The 12,989-nt window shown below is 51.5% G+C and overlaps 1 protein-coding gene across 1 annotated transcript in view; it reads right to left on the bottom strand.

Annotated features, from left to right (window-relative positions):
• FAM83F (family with sequence similarity 83 member F) overlaps positions 1-2,559 on the bottom strand; it is a 33,446-nt gene extending 30,887 nt beyond the window's left edge. Inside the window, exon 1 of the mRNA XM_043562668.1 lies at positions 1,984-2,559. Within this exon, the coding sequence (XP_043418603.1) occupies positions 1,984-2,490 (507 nt within the window). The 5' untranslated portion in view covers positions 2,491-2,559. The remainder of the gene's footprint in view (positions 1-1,983) is intronic.
• Positions 2,560-12,989: the final 10,430 nt, after the last annotated feature.

Raw genomic sequence — 12,989 nt, 5'->3', positions numbered from 1 at the left:
AACATTGCATTACACAGGAGACTCCTGACATCCCAATGGGACCAGCAGCCCCAGTGGGCAGGTGTCCTGTCTCTGCCTTTGGTAACAGGGCACACACCCCCAGGTTGTGACGGGGCTAGCTCCATTCAAGCTGCTTGGTTCAATCCTGCTGCAATGTCATCAGACAGCAGGCCAGGGTAGCACAGTGGTTAAGAGTAAGGACTTTGGCTTTCAAATCCTGGTGCAGCCACTTACTAGCTGTGTGACCTTTGGCAAATATTGCTCTGAACCAAAAACTAAAAATAAAAAAATAAAAAATAAGGAAAATACCCATCTCGCCTAGTTGTTGTGAAAAGCAAACGAGAAAATGAAAGCAAATTAGTAGCAGAGTGGCTGGCCCATATAAAGCGCTAACAAATCAAGGCTTTTAGTATCCCATCATGACACCTGACCCCTTAGGCCAGCTGCAGCCTGCTGCATAGCACTGCCATTCTGGTCCTTTCTCTTCTCAAACTGGCTTTTCTCTTTTGCAGAATGCAATATACAAAGAAAGCTCAGGCAGATAGGGAGGAATTTCTTAGGGAGTATGGGAAAGTTAACCCTTCCTTCCTTCTTCCAGGAAGCATCCCTCTTCCTGGAAGAGAAGCGCCAGGACTGGTCTTTCTAGATTAGTCTTCCCTGCCAGGCCACTTCAGCCTCCAGAGGTAACAGGACTCCAACCACATCCATTGAGTTGAATTAGAATGGTGAACCCAAGTCACTCCTGTTGTATATTCTGAATTGGGCACTAAAGTCTGCTGTGTTTTGTTTTGTTTTTTAATGTATATTTATTTACTTTTTGAGAGGGGAGAGGGGCAGAGAGAGGAAAAGAGAATCCCAAGCAGGCCTCCGCACAGTCATTGCAGAGCCTGATGTGGGGCTCTCACGAACCGTAAGATCATGACCTGAGCTGAAACTAAGAGCCGGATGCTTAACCAACTGAGTCGCCCAAGCACCCCTAAGCTGCTGGTGTTTCTTAACAAATCTCTGTGTGTGTGTGTGGGGGGGGGGGTCAGATATAGCAAATAAAAATACAGAATGCCACATTAAATTCGAATTTCAGGTAAACAAATAACATTTTAATATCAATATGCCCCATGCGATATTTGAGGCATATTAATACTAAAAATGATTTGTTGTTTATCTGAAATTCAAATTTAATGGGCTGTCCTATATTTTATCTAAAAACCCTACCCAGGTGCCCCTACCCAAGGGCACAGAGTAAAGATTAAACTTTTCTCCCTGCCCCACAACCTACTGGCCCATCAGTATTCCAACCGGCCATTCTGAATACCCCCCTCCTTTCAACCCCCAAGCAGAGCAGCCACGATAAGTGAGAGCTTCCCCCCACCCTCAGCTGTTGAGTCCAAAGTGTCCAGCACAGAGCCAGGCACAGAGCAGGTGCTCACAATACATTTCTTCATTCATTCCTGGCTGCTTGACTTCTAGTACTGGTCCCCAGGGGGTGTGAATGCCAGGCCCCCGTTGACTCTGGGGGGCCTCCTCAGAGCAGCATGGCTGGGGTAGGGGTGTACAAGTCTCACTACCCAGTTCCTCCGGATGACTGAAGACCAAATGAAAAAATGGCCTAAGATATGTTTTGTAAATCCCAGGGCCTCACGTCGGTTATTATCAAGACTTTGGAGTGGCCCACTTTCCCACAAAACCCTACAGCCCCCACCCTTCTCTACAGAGAGGAACCTGACAGGGAAGTAAAAGCACAGGGCAGAGGAAAGCCAGCCCTCTGGACACTGCAATAATGATGACAAACCACTGTCCAGCACCTTCTAATTCACCAAGGTTCACATCCATCTTCTCTAGAGGCCTCACCAGTCCCCCTGACTTACGGGAAGGTTCTGGGCCCATTTTCCTGGGAGTGGTCAGGAAGTCCTGCCCCAGGCCCTGCCTCTGATACTGGGCCTGGTCCAAGGGGCTGCACTTGGTGGGGGCGGGGGCGCGGCCTACCTTCTGTGCCTGTTGGATCATCTGCCTGACCACCTCTTTGAGGTGGGGCGCCTTCTCCTCCTTGGGGGGGTGGGTAAAGAGGGTGACGCGGCTCACGCCACGGTAGACGCGGGTGTCGGTCCAGCCCAGGTCCAGCGGGGGCACCTCGGTGTCGGAGAGGTCGGGCCAGTAGGCGAGGGACTCTCCGGGCTCCGCAGAGGCCTGGGCCGGGGCCGGGGCCGGGGCCTTGGCCTTGGCCTTGCTCTTGCCCCGAGCGGCGGCGGCGGCGGCGGCGGCGGCATCCTCGTAGGGGCTCCAGGCGGCGCGGAGGGCCTGGCGCTCCTGGCTGGAGAGGAAGTCCCGAAGCCGCTCCTTTTTGACCCGCTCGCGGTAGGCCTGCTCGCCGCCGCCCAGCAGCGCCTCCAGCGCGGCCCGCCGCCGCTCGCAGTAGTAGAAGGCGGCCTGCGCCTCGGTCACCCTCTCGTTCACGTGCGCCTCGTCCAGGCAGCTCAGCTGGGACTCGGCCATGGCGCCTCGGCCGCCCGTCCCGGCCCGGGCCGCGGCCGCGGTCCCACCGCCGCACCTGGAGCCGAGGGGCGGGGCTGCCTCACCTGGCCGCGAGGTCGGCCAATCCGCGCGGGCCGGGGCGCGGGCGCGGCCGTCGGGTGGGGAGGGGCGGCCGCGCCCTCCGCCTGCGGGCCAGCTAGCCCGGCAGGTGGCCTGGGGGGTTCCCAGGGGAAGCGGCGGGGCCTAGGCCTGCTGGGCCCGACCCGGGTCCGGGGCTCCAGGGTGGGCAGGGACCCGCAGGGGCGGGCGGCGGGGGGGGTGGGGGGTGGGGGGTGGGGGGTGGGGGTGGTGTGTGTGCTAGTTAGACGCACGTGAGGCCTCTGGCCCGCTTCTGCCTCCTGGCCCCGACCCTTCGGTGGCGATCTAACCCTTCCCGCCGCCTCGCCCGGCCGGACACGTAGCAGGCGGCGCGCGTTCATTTCCCCCGCGGTTATGGCCGCGAGCACGTGCTTTGGCCCGGGTGCCTCTGGGGCGGTGGATCTGACCACTCCCCTCGTTGAGGGTCTGGGGGCCCTGCAACCAGACGGGATTGTGACGGCTGAGGGGGGCAGTCGGTGTGCAAAAGCAAAATGCTAATAAAACCCCCCAGCTCCCGACCCACATGCATGTCCTAGTTCTGAGATCAGAGGGCTCCAGAAGCTCTCAATACAGCACCTTCACCACGATAAAAAATTCTTAAAAAAAAAAAATCCAAATACTGCAAGGATGTAAGCAGCAGCGATCTAATGTCCCCCATTTTAATGTGAAGTGATGTGTGTGTGCGTGTGGTGTGTGTGTGTGTGTGTGTGTGTGTGTGTGTGTGTGTGTTTGGGCAAGATAGGCTGCCAGAGGCCTGATTACTGTATTAGTGATTTCAAAGTACATGCTTGAGCTCAAGGAAAAAAGCCGTGCGCGCACGCGCATGCACACACACACACACACACACACACACACACATCACCAGCAGTGGGCTGCTCTGCTGTTTCCCATTGGATTAAATACAATCTTCTTAGTCATTAACATATTATTTTGTTCATGCACTGCTGTACAATTTGATTCTCCACATTCAAAATATTTTCAGATCATAGCAACCAAAGGTTCACATTTCTCCCATTTTATAGCACAGCATCTCAGAACTGGAAGAAGCATTAGAAACTAGCCCAACCCCCTCATTTTTACAGCTGAGGAAATTGAGGCCTCGAAGCACGTGGTTTACCAGGCCTCCCAGAAAAGGAGAGGCAGTGCATGGGGACTATTGGGTTCTCTGTGTCTCAGAGATCTTTGCCCTACATCTCAGCCACCTCCGCCCTTTCTGCTTACGAAATGACAGAAGGTTCCTGAGGACCTGATTTTAAACCCCTGGGTATTTGAAGAGGTTGCTTACTATCTCTGGGCCTTCCTTTGATGGTGTGAGAAAATGAGGGTTAGATTTTCAAATAGCTGCCACTGTTGTGACAGTTGGTCATTCTGCCACGTGGTGTCAGCCCGAAGATTGGTGGTGTTGGGTCGTGAGCTGCCTATCACCTTAGCACCCTTAGGAATTGCCCAGGCCTCACTCCTGGCAGCATTCTACTCTTAATTAATCTTTAAACATATTTCACCTTTAGAATGGAGGGCATTTAGTTTGCTTCCTAGTGATTTTGAGGCACTAAGAGATGCCAGACTGTGCTCCAGGGGCATAGGGGAGCTGGGGGGGGGGGTGGGCGTAGGTGGGAGGAACAGGGATGCCCAGGAGGATAGCACAGGTGTGACGAAAGTACTTTGATCAACTCAAGCCGCAGTGCTTTGGGCACAGACATTTACTCAACGCCCGCCATGTGCCTGGCATGCAGTATGCACTTAGCACATAGTTCTTTAAAACAGAATGAATTAGGGGCGCCTGGGTGGCGCAGTCGGTTAAGCGTCCGACTTCAGCCAGGTCACGATCTCGCGGTCCGTGAGTTCGAGCCCCGCGTCAGGCTCTGGGCTGATGGCTCAGAGCCTGGAGCCTGTTTCCGATTCTGTGTCTCCTTCTCTCTCTGCCCCTCCCTTGTTCATGCTCTGTCTCTCTCTGTCCCCAAAATAAATAAACGTTGAAAAAAAAAAAAAAACAAAACAAAAAAACCAAAAAACAGAATGAATTAGGGCCAAGAGAAAGGTATGTGCATCGCGAGCTGCAGGGACTATGGGGGAAGGAATCATTAATCTGCCCAATGGGATGTGCATAAGAGAGGCTTCACTCAGCAGGAGGGGTTTTTGAATAGAGTCTAAAGGATGAGATTTCAAGGGGACAGAGGGAGTGAAGACACTCCAGGCAGAGGGAGATGGACAGAACATCATGCTGACATCAGGCATATGTGGCTTCAGGTCAAGATACTTAACCCTCAGAGCCTTAGTGTCCTCCTCTGCAAAATGGGATAACAATGCTGACCTCCTGATACCTCCCAGATAGTTGTTGGGATTAAATGAGATCTAGTACTGATTTAATTAGATTTGTGTCTGACTGGTAGAAAAGGGTTTCTTTTATTTATTTATTTTTGAGAGAGACAGAGACAGTGCGAGTGGGGGGAGGGGCAGAGAGAGAGGGAGACACAGAATCCGAAACAGGCTCCAGGCTCCGAGCTGTCAGCACCGAACCCGACGCGGGGCTCAAACCCACAAACTGCGAGATCATGACCTGAGCCAAAGTCAGACACTTAACTGACTGAGCCACCCAGGCGCCCCTAGAAAGGGGTTTACAACAGTGCTTCCAACTCCTGGGCATAGAAATCACCTGGGGTATCTTGTTGTGAAAATGCAGATTCTGATTCAGTGGGTCTGAGGTGTGGCCTGAGATTCTTCCTTTCTAGCAAGTTCCAGGTTACGCTGGTAGCGCTGGTTCACAGACCACACTTTGCATAGCAAAGGTTTCAGAGTCCAGGGAATAAGAGCATGAACTTTCAGGTCAGGGCGGAATTGGAATGGAATCTCACTTCCTTGGGATAAGCTGTGTGTCCCTGGGAAAGTCACTTCCCTTTTCTGAGCCTTGGTCACATCTTCAGTGAAATATGTGCAATAAAATGTCCTCCCTTACAGGCCTTCATGAAAAGGGAAATAAATGAATGGGTACCTATTGCTTAGTGGAGTGTCTAGCCTAGCAGACAAGCCAGGAAAGCGTAGTTAGTGCTAAAGTGTGGGAAGATGGGACTGGAAAGAGAGGGACATTGGAGCCCAACTGTGGGGACCTTGATTTTTTTATCTTATTCTGTAGCTAGAGGGAAGGTTATTAAGAGACGGATATGGTCATTAAAAAACAGCAGCAATACTATGTGCCAGGCACTGTGCTAAATGTTTGATGGATCCTCCAAGTGAATTCATGTGACCCTATTTAAAAAATTATTAGTATCCCCATTTTATTTATTTTTAAAGGTTTATTTATTTGTTTTGAGAGAGAGAGAAAGCACGAGTGTGAGTGAGTGAGCAGGGGAGGGGCAGAGACGGAAAGGGAGAGAGAGAATCCCAAGCAGGCTGTCTGGCTGTCAAAGCAGAGCCTGACTCAGGGCTCGATCCCGTGAAGTGTGAGATCATGACCTGAGCAGAAATCAAGAGTCGGACACTGAGCCATGTAGACCCTTCTATCATCTTCATTTTATAGGTAAGAAAACTGGAGCACAGAGAGGTTCAGTAGCTTACTCCAGGTCACCTAGTTAGTGAGTAGGAGAGTCAGGATTCAAACCCAGATCATCTGACTCCAGAGCTTGCCTACCCACCCACCTTGCTATACCACCTCAGTTGAGAATATTAGAAAGGGGCATTAGTAAGAGACAGTGTTCTCCTTGCTTAATCATCAAATCAACAAATCAACAAATATTTGCTGAATGCCTAGCACGGTGTTACGGGTTAGAAACCGTTCATTCATTTACAAATCCTTACTGAGCCTTACTAAGCACAAGGCTCTGTTCTAGGTATGATGGTGCAGCTCTGAGCAAAACCAGGTCTTTGCTCACGTAGAGCTCCTGTCAAAATGCAATGATTAAGACCTGCTTTGTGTTGGGGCACCCAGGTGGCTCAGTCGGTTAGGCGTCTGACTTCAGCTCAGGTCATGATCTCGTGGTTCGTGAGTTCGAGCCCCACATCGGGCTCTGTGCTGACAGCTCGGAGCCTGGAGCCTGCTTCAGAATCTGTGACTCTCTCTCTCTCTCTGTCCCCTCCCTCCCTCGCTCATGCTCTGTCTCTATCTCTCAAAAAATAAATACACGTTAAAAAAAATTAAGACCTGGTTTGTGTCTTATACAAATGTTATGTGATATAAGTTGGAATTGGACAGAGGTTAGAATCAGAACAGAATATTTTAGTAGTAGTTCACACTGGAAAAAAAATATTTCCTGGTTGTAACTGATATGAAGCATGCTGTGGTCTTTTTGTAATATTCCCCTTTAGGGACCAATGACTTATTTATTCAACCAACATTTTTGAGTTGTGAATGTGTCCTAGATAACATGCTCGCCACTGGGGATTAAAAAAGAGGATTCAGACATGATAGCTAGCCGTCCTGGCGGCTCTGCCTTGTTTAGCTGGGAGTCAGATGCCCACAGCTCTCTTTACGAAGCAGGGGATATTGGCTGCTCTCAGAGACGGCATTTTACCATATAATCATCTAATCTGATCCGCCCTAATCTGGTGAAATAGACTGTGAAGAAGGATTCCGGAGGGGTGTTAAAGACGAATAAACTGAGGCCCTGGACGACCTGTTCCAGGTTATCAGCTGGCAAGTGGAAACTCTAGGGCACCTGTCCTCGAAGCCTGACCCCCAGGCCTTCAAACACTCCGTGCATTTTCACTGAGATTTTTAAAAAGCCTGAACCGTGGGGAAATTGATTCCTTTTATGCACAGGTTCTATCTACTTTGTGTCTGGGGATGGTCCATGAGGCGGTGACACCCTAAGAGAAAGCCTCTGGCCCTGTACCAGTCCCTCCTTCTTGGGTCTGGAATTTCCTCGAGCTAGGGGGAGCCTGTCAAACTGGCACTTCCAATATCGGAGGCCACTTTGCCCAAGGTGACTGTGCCTTCCTGAGAAATGCTGCTTCCTCCTCCAGCAGATGCTGCCCCCTCCCATCTTGGCACTCGTTCACCTTCCTCTCTCCCCAGGGCACGCTGCCGGCTGCCGGCTGTGTGTGCAGCAAAGATACGACACCTTGTAGTTAATGCTAATTGTAACTGTGTTCATCTCTGTGCGTGTCTAGCCCTCCTGTGTAATTCGAGTCCCAAAATAGCCCACTTCATGATAGATCAGATACCATTCTCCAGGGTTGACTTTTTTCTCCTCGGTGCGAATTTGTGTCATGAGCGCCTGTCGTAAAACATGGGGGACTCTTCATGGGCGCCTGGGTGGCTCAGTTGGTTAAGCGAACGGCCTCGGCTCAGGTCGTGATCTCATAGTCCGTGAGTTCGAGTCCCGCGTCGGGCTCTGTGCTGACAGCTCGGAGCCTGGGACCTGCTTTGGATTCTGTGTCTCCCTCTCTCTGCCCCTCCCCCCTCTCAAAAATAAACATTAAAAAAGACCCTTTGGGGACCCTTCGTGCCTGCTGCCTATGCCCAGAGAAGATGAGAGAATAAGAGGAGGTGGCTGGAGCTGGCACCGTGGAGAGGAGGATACAGACCCTAGGACTGAGCTAAATGAACAGTTTTCACCCCTGACCAGCTCTGCTGGCCCACAGGAAGGAACGCAGCGAGGCCTCTCCCCGGCCAGCCATGACTTACTGAAAGCTTCATCTTTTCATTCGTGAATGGTTTGCTGAGTACTGATTGGGCACTAGGCAAGTTCCTGTCCTCCCAGAACTTCCAGACTTGGGGACGTTGTGTCTGCAACCTTGGAAGCATAGAGGCTCCTCTCCCCAGTCACTCTGCAACTGCCCCCACTTTCCCAGACGCTCAGGTTCCCTGGTTTATCCGCACCTCCCTGCCACTCCTTCCCAGGCTGCTTCATCCACCTCTCAAAGGCTGGTGTCCCCGAGCGCTCATCTCTGGCCTTCTTGTCCTTTGGGCCACCCACGCTCCAAGGGCGGTCCCACCTCTCCCTGGCTGGAATGATTTTCATGCTTCCATCTCAGCTCCAGAACAGTCTCCATGACTCCATACCAGCTCATCCGGCTGCCCGTTGGTCATCTGTACTTGGACGTCCTCCCAGGCACCTCCACCGCCAGGGAAGTCTCCAAAGGAACCCACACCACTTCTCTTCAACCCCCTTCCTCCACTGTTCTTTCTGGATCTCTCTCCTCCAGAATGACACCACCATCTGCCTGGTTGCCCAAGTGGGAAACGTGCATGGGTCTTGACTCTTTTCCCTCTCTCACTGCTACCAGGCCAGAAGAGGCTTCTTCTGTTCTCTCTTTAGTCTTCTTCACTCCATCCCCACTGCCACCCAACCCCAGCTCCCCCAACCACCCCACACTTTTGCAAGAGCCTCCTAACTCAATCTTCTCCCCCTCAAATCCCTTCCGAAATGCAAATATAAAGGATAATTCCCCTGCATAAAACTCTTCCGGGGCTCCCCACTACCCATACACTAAAGCCCAAACACCTTGTGGCCACTTATGGCCCACCATTATGGTCCAAACCAATTAGATTCCTTCCGTCTACTCCCCCTTCCTTGACATGTGGTGTCTTGGCTTAGGGAGCTCCCCCTGCTGAGATGCTTTCCTTTCCAGGCCACCAGCTACTTTTCTGAGTCTTCAGTTTGGTCACTCCATCCGTGGTGTCTCCTGGCCCTCCAGGTCTGGGCTAGTGCCCTCACTTCATGCTTAGCCTCAGTTAAACTCAAATTCTGTATGGTAATGGTTTGTCTCCCCCCACAGGTGGGAGGTTCCTTGAGGGCAGGACGGTCTTCTTCATCAAGGAGTTCCCAGGTATTGTACCTTAAGTGCTGGACTTTTGCCCTGGTCCCCCCACTCCTCCACCACGATTTTACTTCAAACTGACTGGGAATACCTTCTTAAAACTGGATAGGATCTTCTCATTTCCCCTGGCATACAGTAAGAACATAACAAGAAGAGCCTGGAATGCAAAACGCGATTTCAAATGAATAGGATCCTTCTTTAGCCATTCTGTTTCACAGTGTGACTGTGTGTGTGTGTGTGTGTGTGTGTGTGAGAGAGAGAGAGAGAGAGAGAGAGAGAGAGAGAGAGAATCTGATATGTGTGGTAGGTACATGACATAGTGGGCATTTTTTTTTTTTTTTTTTTTTTTTTTCAACGTTTATTTATTTTTGGGACAGAGAGAGACAGAGCATGAACGGGGGAGGGGCAGAGAGAGAGGGAGACACAGAATCGGAAACAGGCTCCAGGATCTGAGCCATCAGCCCTGAGCCTGACGCGGGGCTCGAACTCACGGACCGCGAGATCGTGACCTGGCTGAAGTCGGACGCTTAACCGACTGCGCCACCCAGGCGCCCCGGCATTTTTTTAAAAGTAAGCTGTATGCCCTAACATGGGGCTCAAACCCATGAACCTGAGGTCGAGAGTCATATGCTTGGGGTGCCTGGGTGGCTCAGTCGGTGAAGCATCCGACTTCTGCTCAGGTCATGATCTTGAGGTTTGTGAGTTCGAGCCCCATGTCGGGCTCTGTGCTGACCACTCAGATCCTGGAGCCTACTTCGGATTCTGTGTCTCCCTTTCTCTCTGCCCCTTCCCTGATCCCTCTCTCTCTCTCAAAAATAAATAAACATTAAAAAACAAAACAAAACAGATTAATCAATATTAAACGAAAGGAAGAAATTTAGGGGTGACTGGCTGGCTCAGATGGTAAAGCATATGATTCTTCATCTAGAGGTCATGAGTTTGAGCCCCACGTTATGCATGGAGTCTACTTTATTTTAATTAATTTATTTTAAAAAATTTTAATGTTTATTTTTCAGAGAGAGAGAGAGAGAGAGAGAGACAAAGCGTGAGTGGGGGAGGGGCAGAGAGAGAGAGAGACACACACACACACAGAATCCAAAGCAGGCTCTAGGCTCTGAGCTGTCAGCACAGAGCCCTACACAGGCCTCAAATTCACAAACAGTAAGATTATGACCTGAGCCGATGCTTAACCGACTGAGCCACCCAGACGCCCCGCATGGAGTCTACTTTAAAAAAATCTTAAAAAAACAACAACAAAAAAATCTTTAAAAAACAGAGTTTCTAGAGTGGCAAATTCAGTTCCTCAGTCACACAGGCCACATCTGAAGTGCTCAGTAGCCAATGGGACCAATGGCTATCATACTGGATAGTACAGATATAGAACATTTCCATAATCACAGACTATTTTTTTAATGTTTATTTATGTATTTTGGGGGGGGAGAGAGAGCACGAGCTTCGAAGGGGCAGAGAGAGAGAGGGAGTGAAAGAGAAAGAGAGAGAGAGAGAGAGAGAGAGAGAGCGAGCGATAGGGAGAGATAATCCCACGCAGGCTCCGTGCTGCCATTGCAGAGCCCAATGTGGGGCTAGAACTCATGAACTGCAAGTTTATGACCTGAGCCGAAACCAACAGACAAACCGACGGAGCCAACCAGGTGCCCGGAAAGTTCTTTTACATGGCATGGCTATAGGAACTCAAATGCAGGGACAGCTACTCCAGGGCTGAGAAGCTAGGAAGGCTTGTGCAGGGAGGTGGACCTTGGGCTGGGCTTTATAGGACTTAAAACACACAGAGGAGATGGCGGAGCGTTGGATGCAGCAGCGACTCCCAGGAGAAACAGGGAAATCGTACCCTTCTTATTTGCATAAGGGCACTAAGGGAATGTTGAATGGATGAACGAATACATGAATGAGTAAATGAGTGTAATGATCAAGGCAAATACAGGCGAAACTGACAAATTAATTTGGATTACGGTGTGTGTGTGTAAGTGTATTTGGTCTTGTGTTTGTGTGCACATGTGTAGGTGTGTATACATGTGCACGTGTATATATGTGTGCGTGTGTGTGCATGTGTGTGTGCATGTGACTACACATATGGGAATATGTACATGTGCATGTTGCAGGGATGGGGGAAGGACAGGGAGAGGCGATGGGCCAGAAATACAGGTTGCCTCATGAACGTTTTTGAATCTCTGAATTCCAGGGTGAGTTTGAACTTAGCTCTGTTGGCAGCTGGGAGCCACAGATGGTGTGTGAGCTGGGAAATGGCGGGATGTGCCTGGCAGAGTGCAGGGGACAGGCCAGAGGCAGAGAGAGCCCCTGGTGTGCTCCAACAACATGGGAAAGCCGGCTGCTCCAGTTCTAAGGCTGGGGAGGGGCTCAGAAGGAAGTCACGGGAAGCGATGGGGTTTTCTCTCACTTCTTCCTGGTAGTGGCACAGAGCTCCTGAAGTGGCATGCCCTGCCAGGCGGTGCAGGCAGCGTGGGGCGGCTTGAGCAATCTTCACCCCCGTAGGGCACGGAGCTGCTGACGAACCGCCTCCCCCTCCCAAGAGCTCGCAGTGCCGGGAACTGGGGTGTGTCTGAAACATTTTTAGACAAATTTTAAAACAGCTCCGGTCCCAACCAAGGGACCTGGGCTGGAATGACTTATGTAGTGTTTGTTCATCCCTGTCTTTGGGGACTAGACCGCAGGGCACAGGTGCTGAGCCCAGCCACCTCTCCAGGGCAAGGCCAGAAGAGCCGTGTCAGGAGACGACAGTTTGGCAGAGGAAGAGTTACTCTCTGAGGGTGGAATCCAGGAGGGCTTTGTGAAGGAGGTGGCATTTTCCCTGGCCTTGCAGGCTGGCTAGGACATGGACAGGGGGCAATAGGAAGGGTGGGAGACTCCAGGTGGGGGACCTGCAAGCTGAGTCAGCAAAGGAGGAATCTGCAGGGTTCAGGGCAGAGAGTAACCCCGAGGTCCTGCCTCCCTCTCACCGCCCCGTCTCTGGGAGACAGCTTGAACCTCAATCCAGAAATGGTGGCGGGGGTGGGGGTGGGGTAGTTTTTAGTAGAGAAGGTGCCTGATCTGCGTGGAGTGATGTGTAAAGAAGCAGAGAGCCTGGAGGCAGGCAGAGCAGCCAGAGGAAGTAACGGCCCCATTCTCCCTTCAAGAATCCCTCCTTTATTTGGCCCAAACCCTCAGCATTTTGTCCCTTGCAGGCCACTGTTACAGGGCAGCCATCCCCTGGAAGGAGGCGGGCAAGGTCTACTCCCAAAGTCGATTTACTACCTCAGCAGGCTATCGGTGTGATAGGTGCAGAGAGACTCGCCCTGAGGAGGGCTGAGTACAGGACGGGCAAGTTTCAAAGGAGAGGAGGCCTTTGCAACAACATGTCGCTGGGGGTGGGGCGGGGCAAAGAAGGCTGTTTCTGCCACAGTGGAAGGTGTAGTGGGGCCGCCCTCTATTTGCTAGGCCCTCACCAAGCCGTTCCTCTAACTGTGTTTATGTCTCATGACACTTAGTGCTTTTGTCTCTGGTTCTCTAGCTTAGCTCCGAGAGGTCAAGTAACTGGTCCAGGCTCACACGGTCAGTGGCAGAGTCTGGACAGAGGCGCGGGTGTGCCTGAATCAAAGCTCGGCTTTCTC

This window comes from Prionailurus bengalensis, chromosome B4 (assembly GCF_016509475.1).
Source record: "Prionailurus bengalensis isolate Pbe53 chromosome B4, Fcat_Pben_1.1_paternal_pri, whole genome shotgun sequence".
In the NCBI taxonomy this organism is placed as follows: Eukaryota; Metazoa; Chordata; class Mammalia; order Carnivora; family Felidae; genus Prionailurus; species Prionailurus bengalensis.
This window is presented reverse-complemented; position numbering and strand designations above follow the sequence as displayed.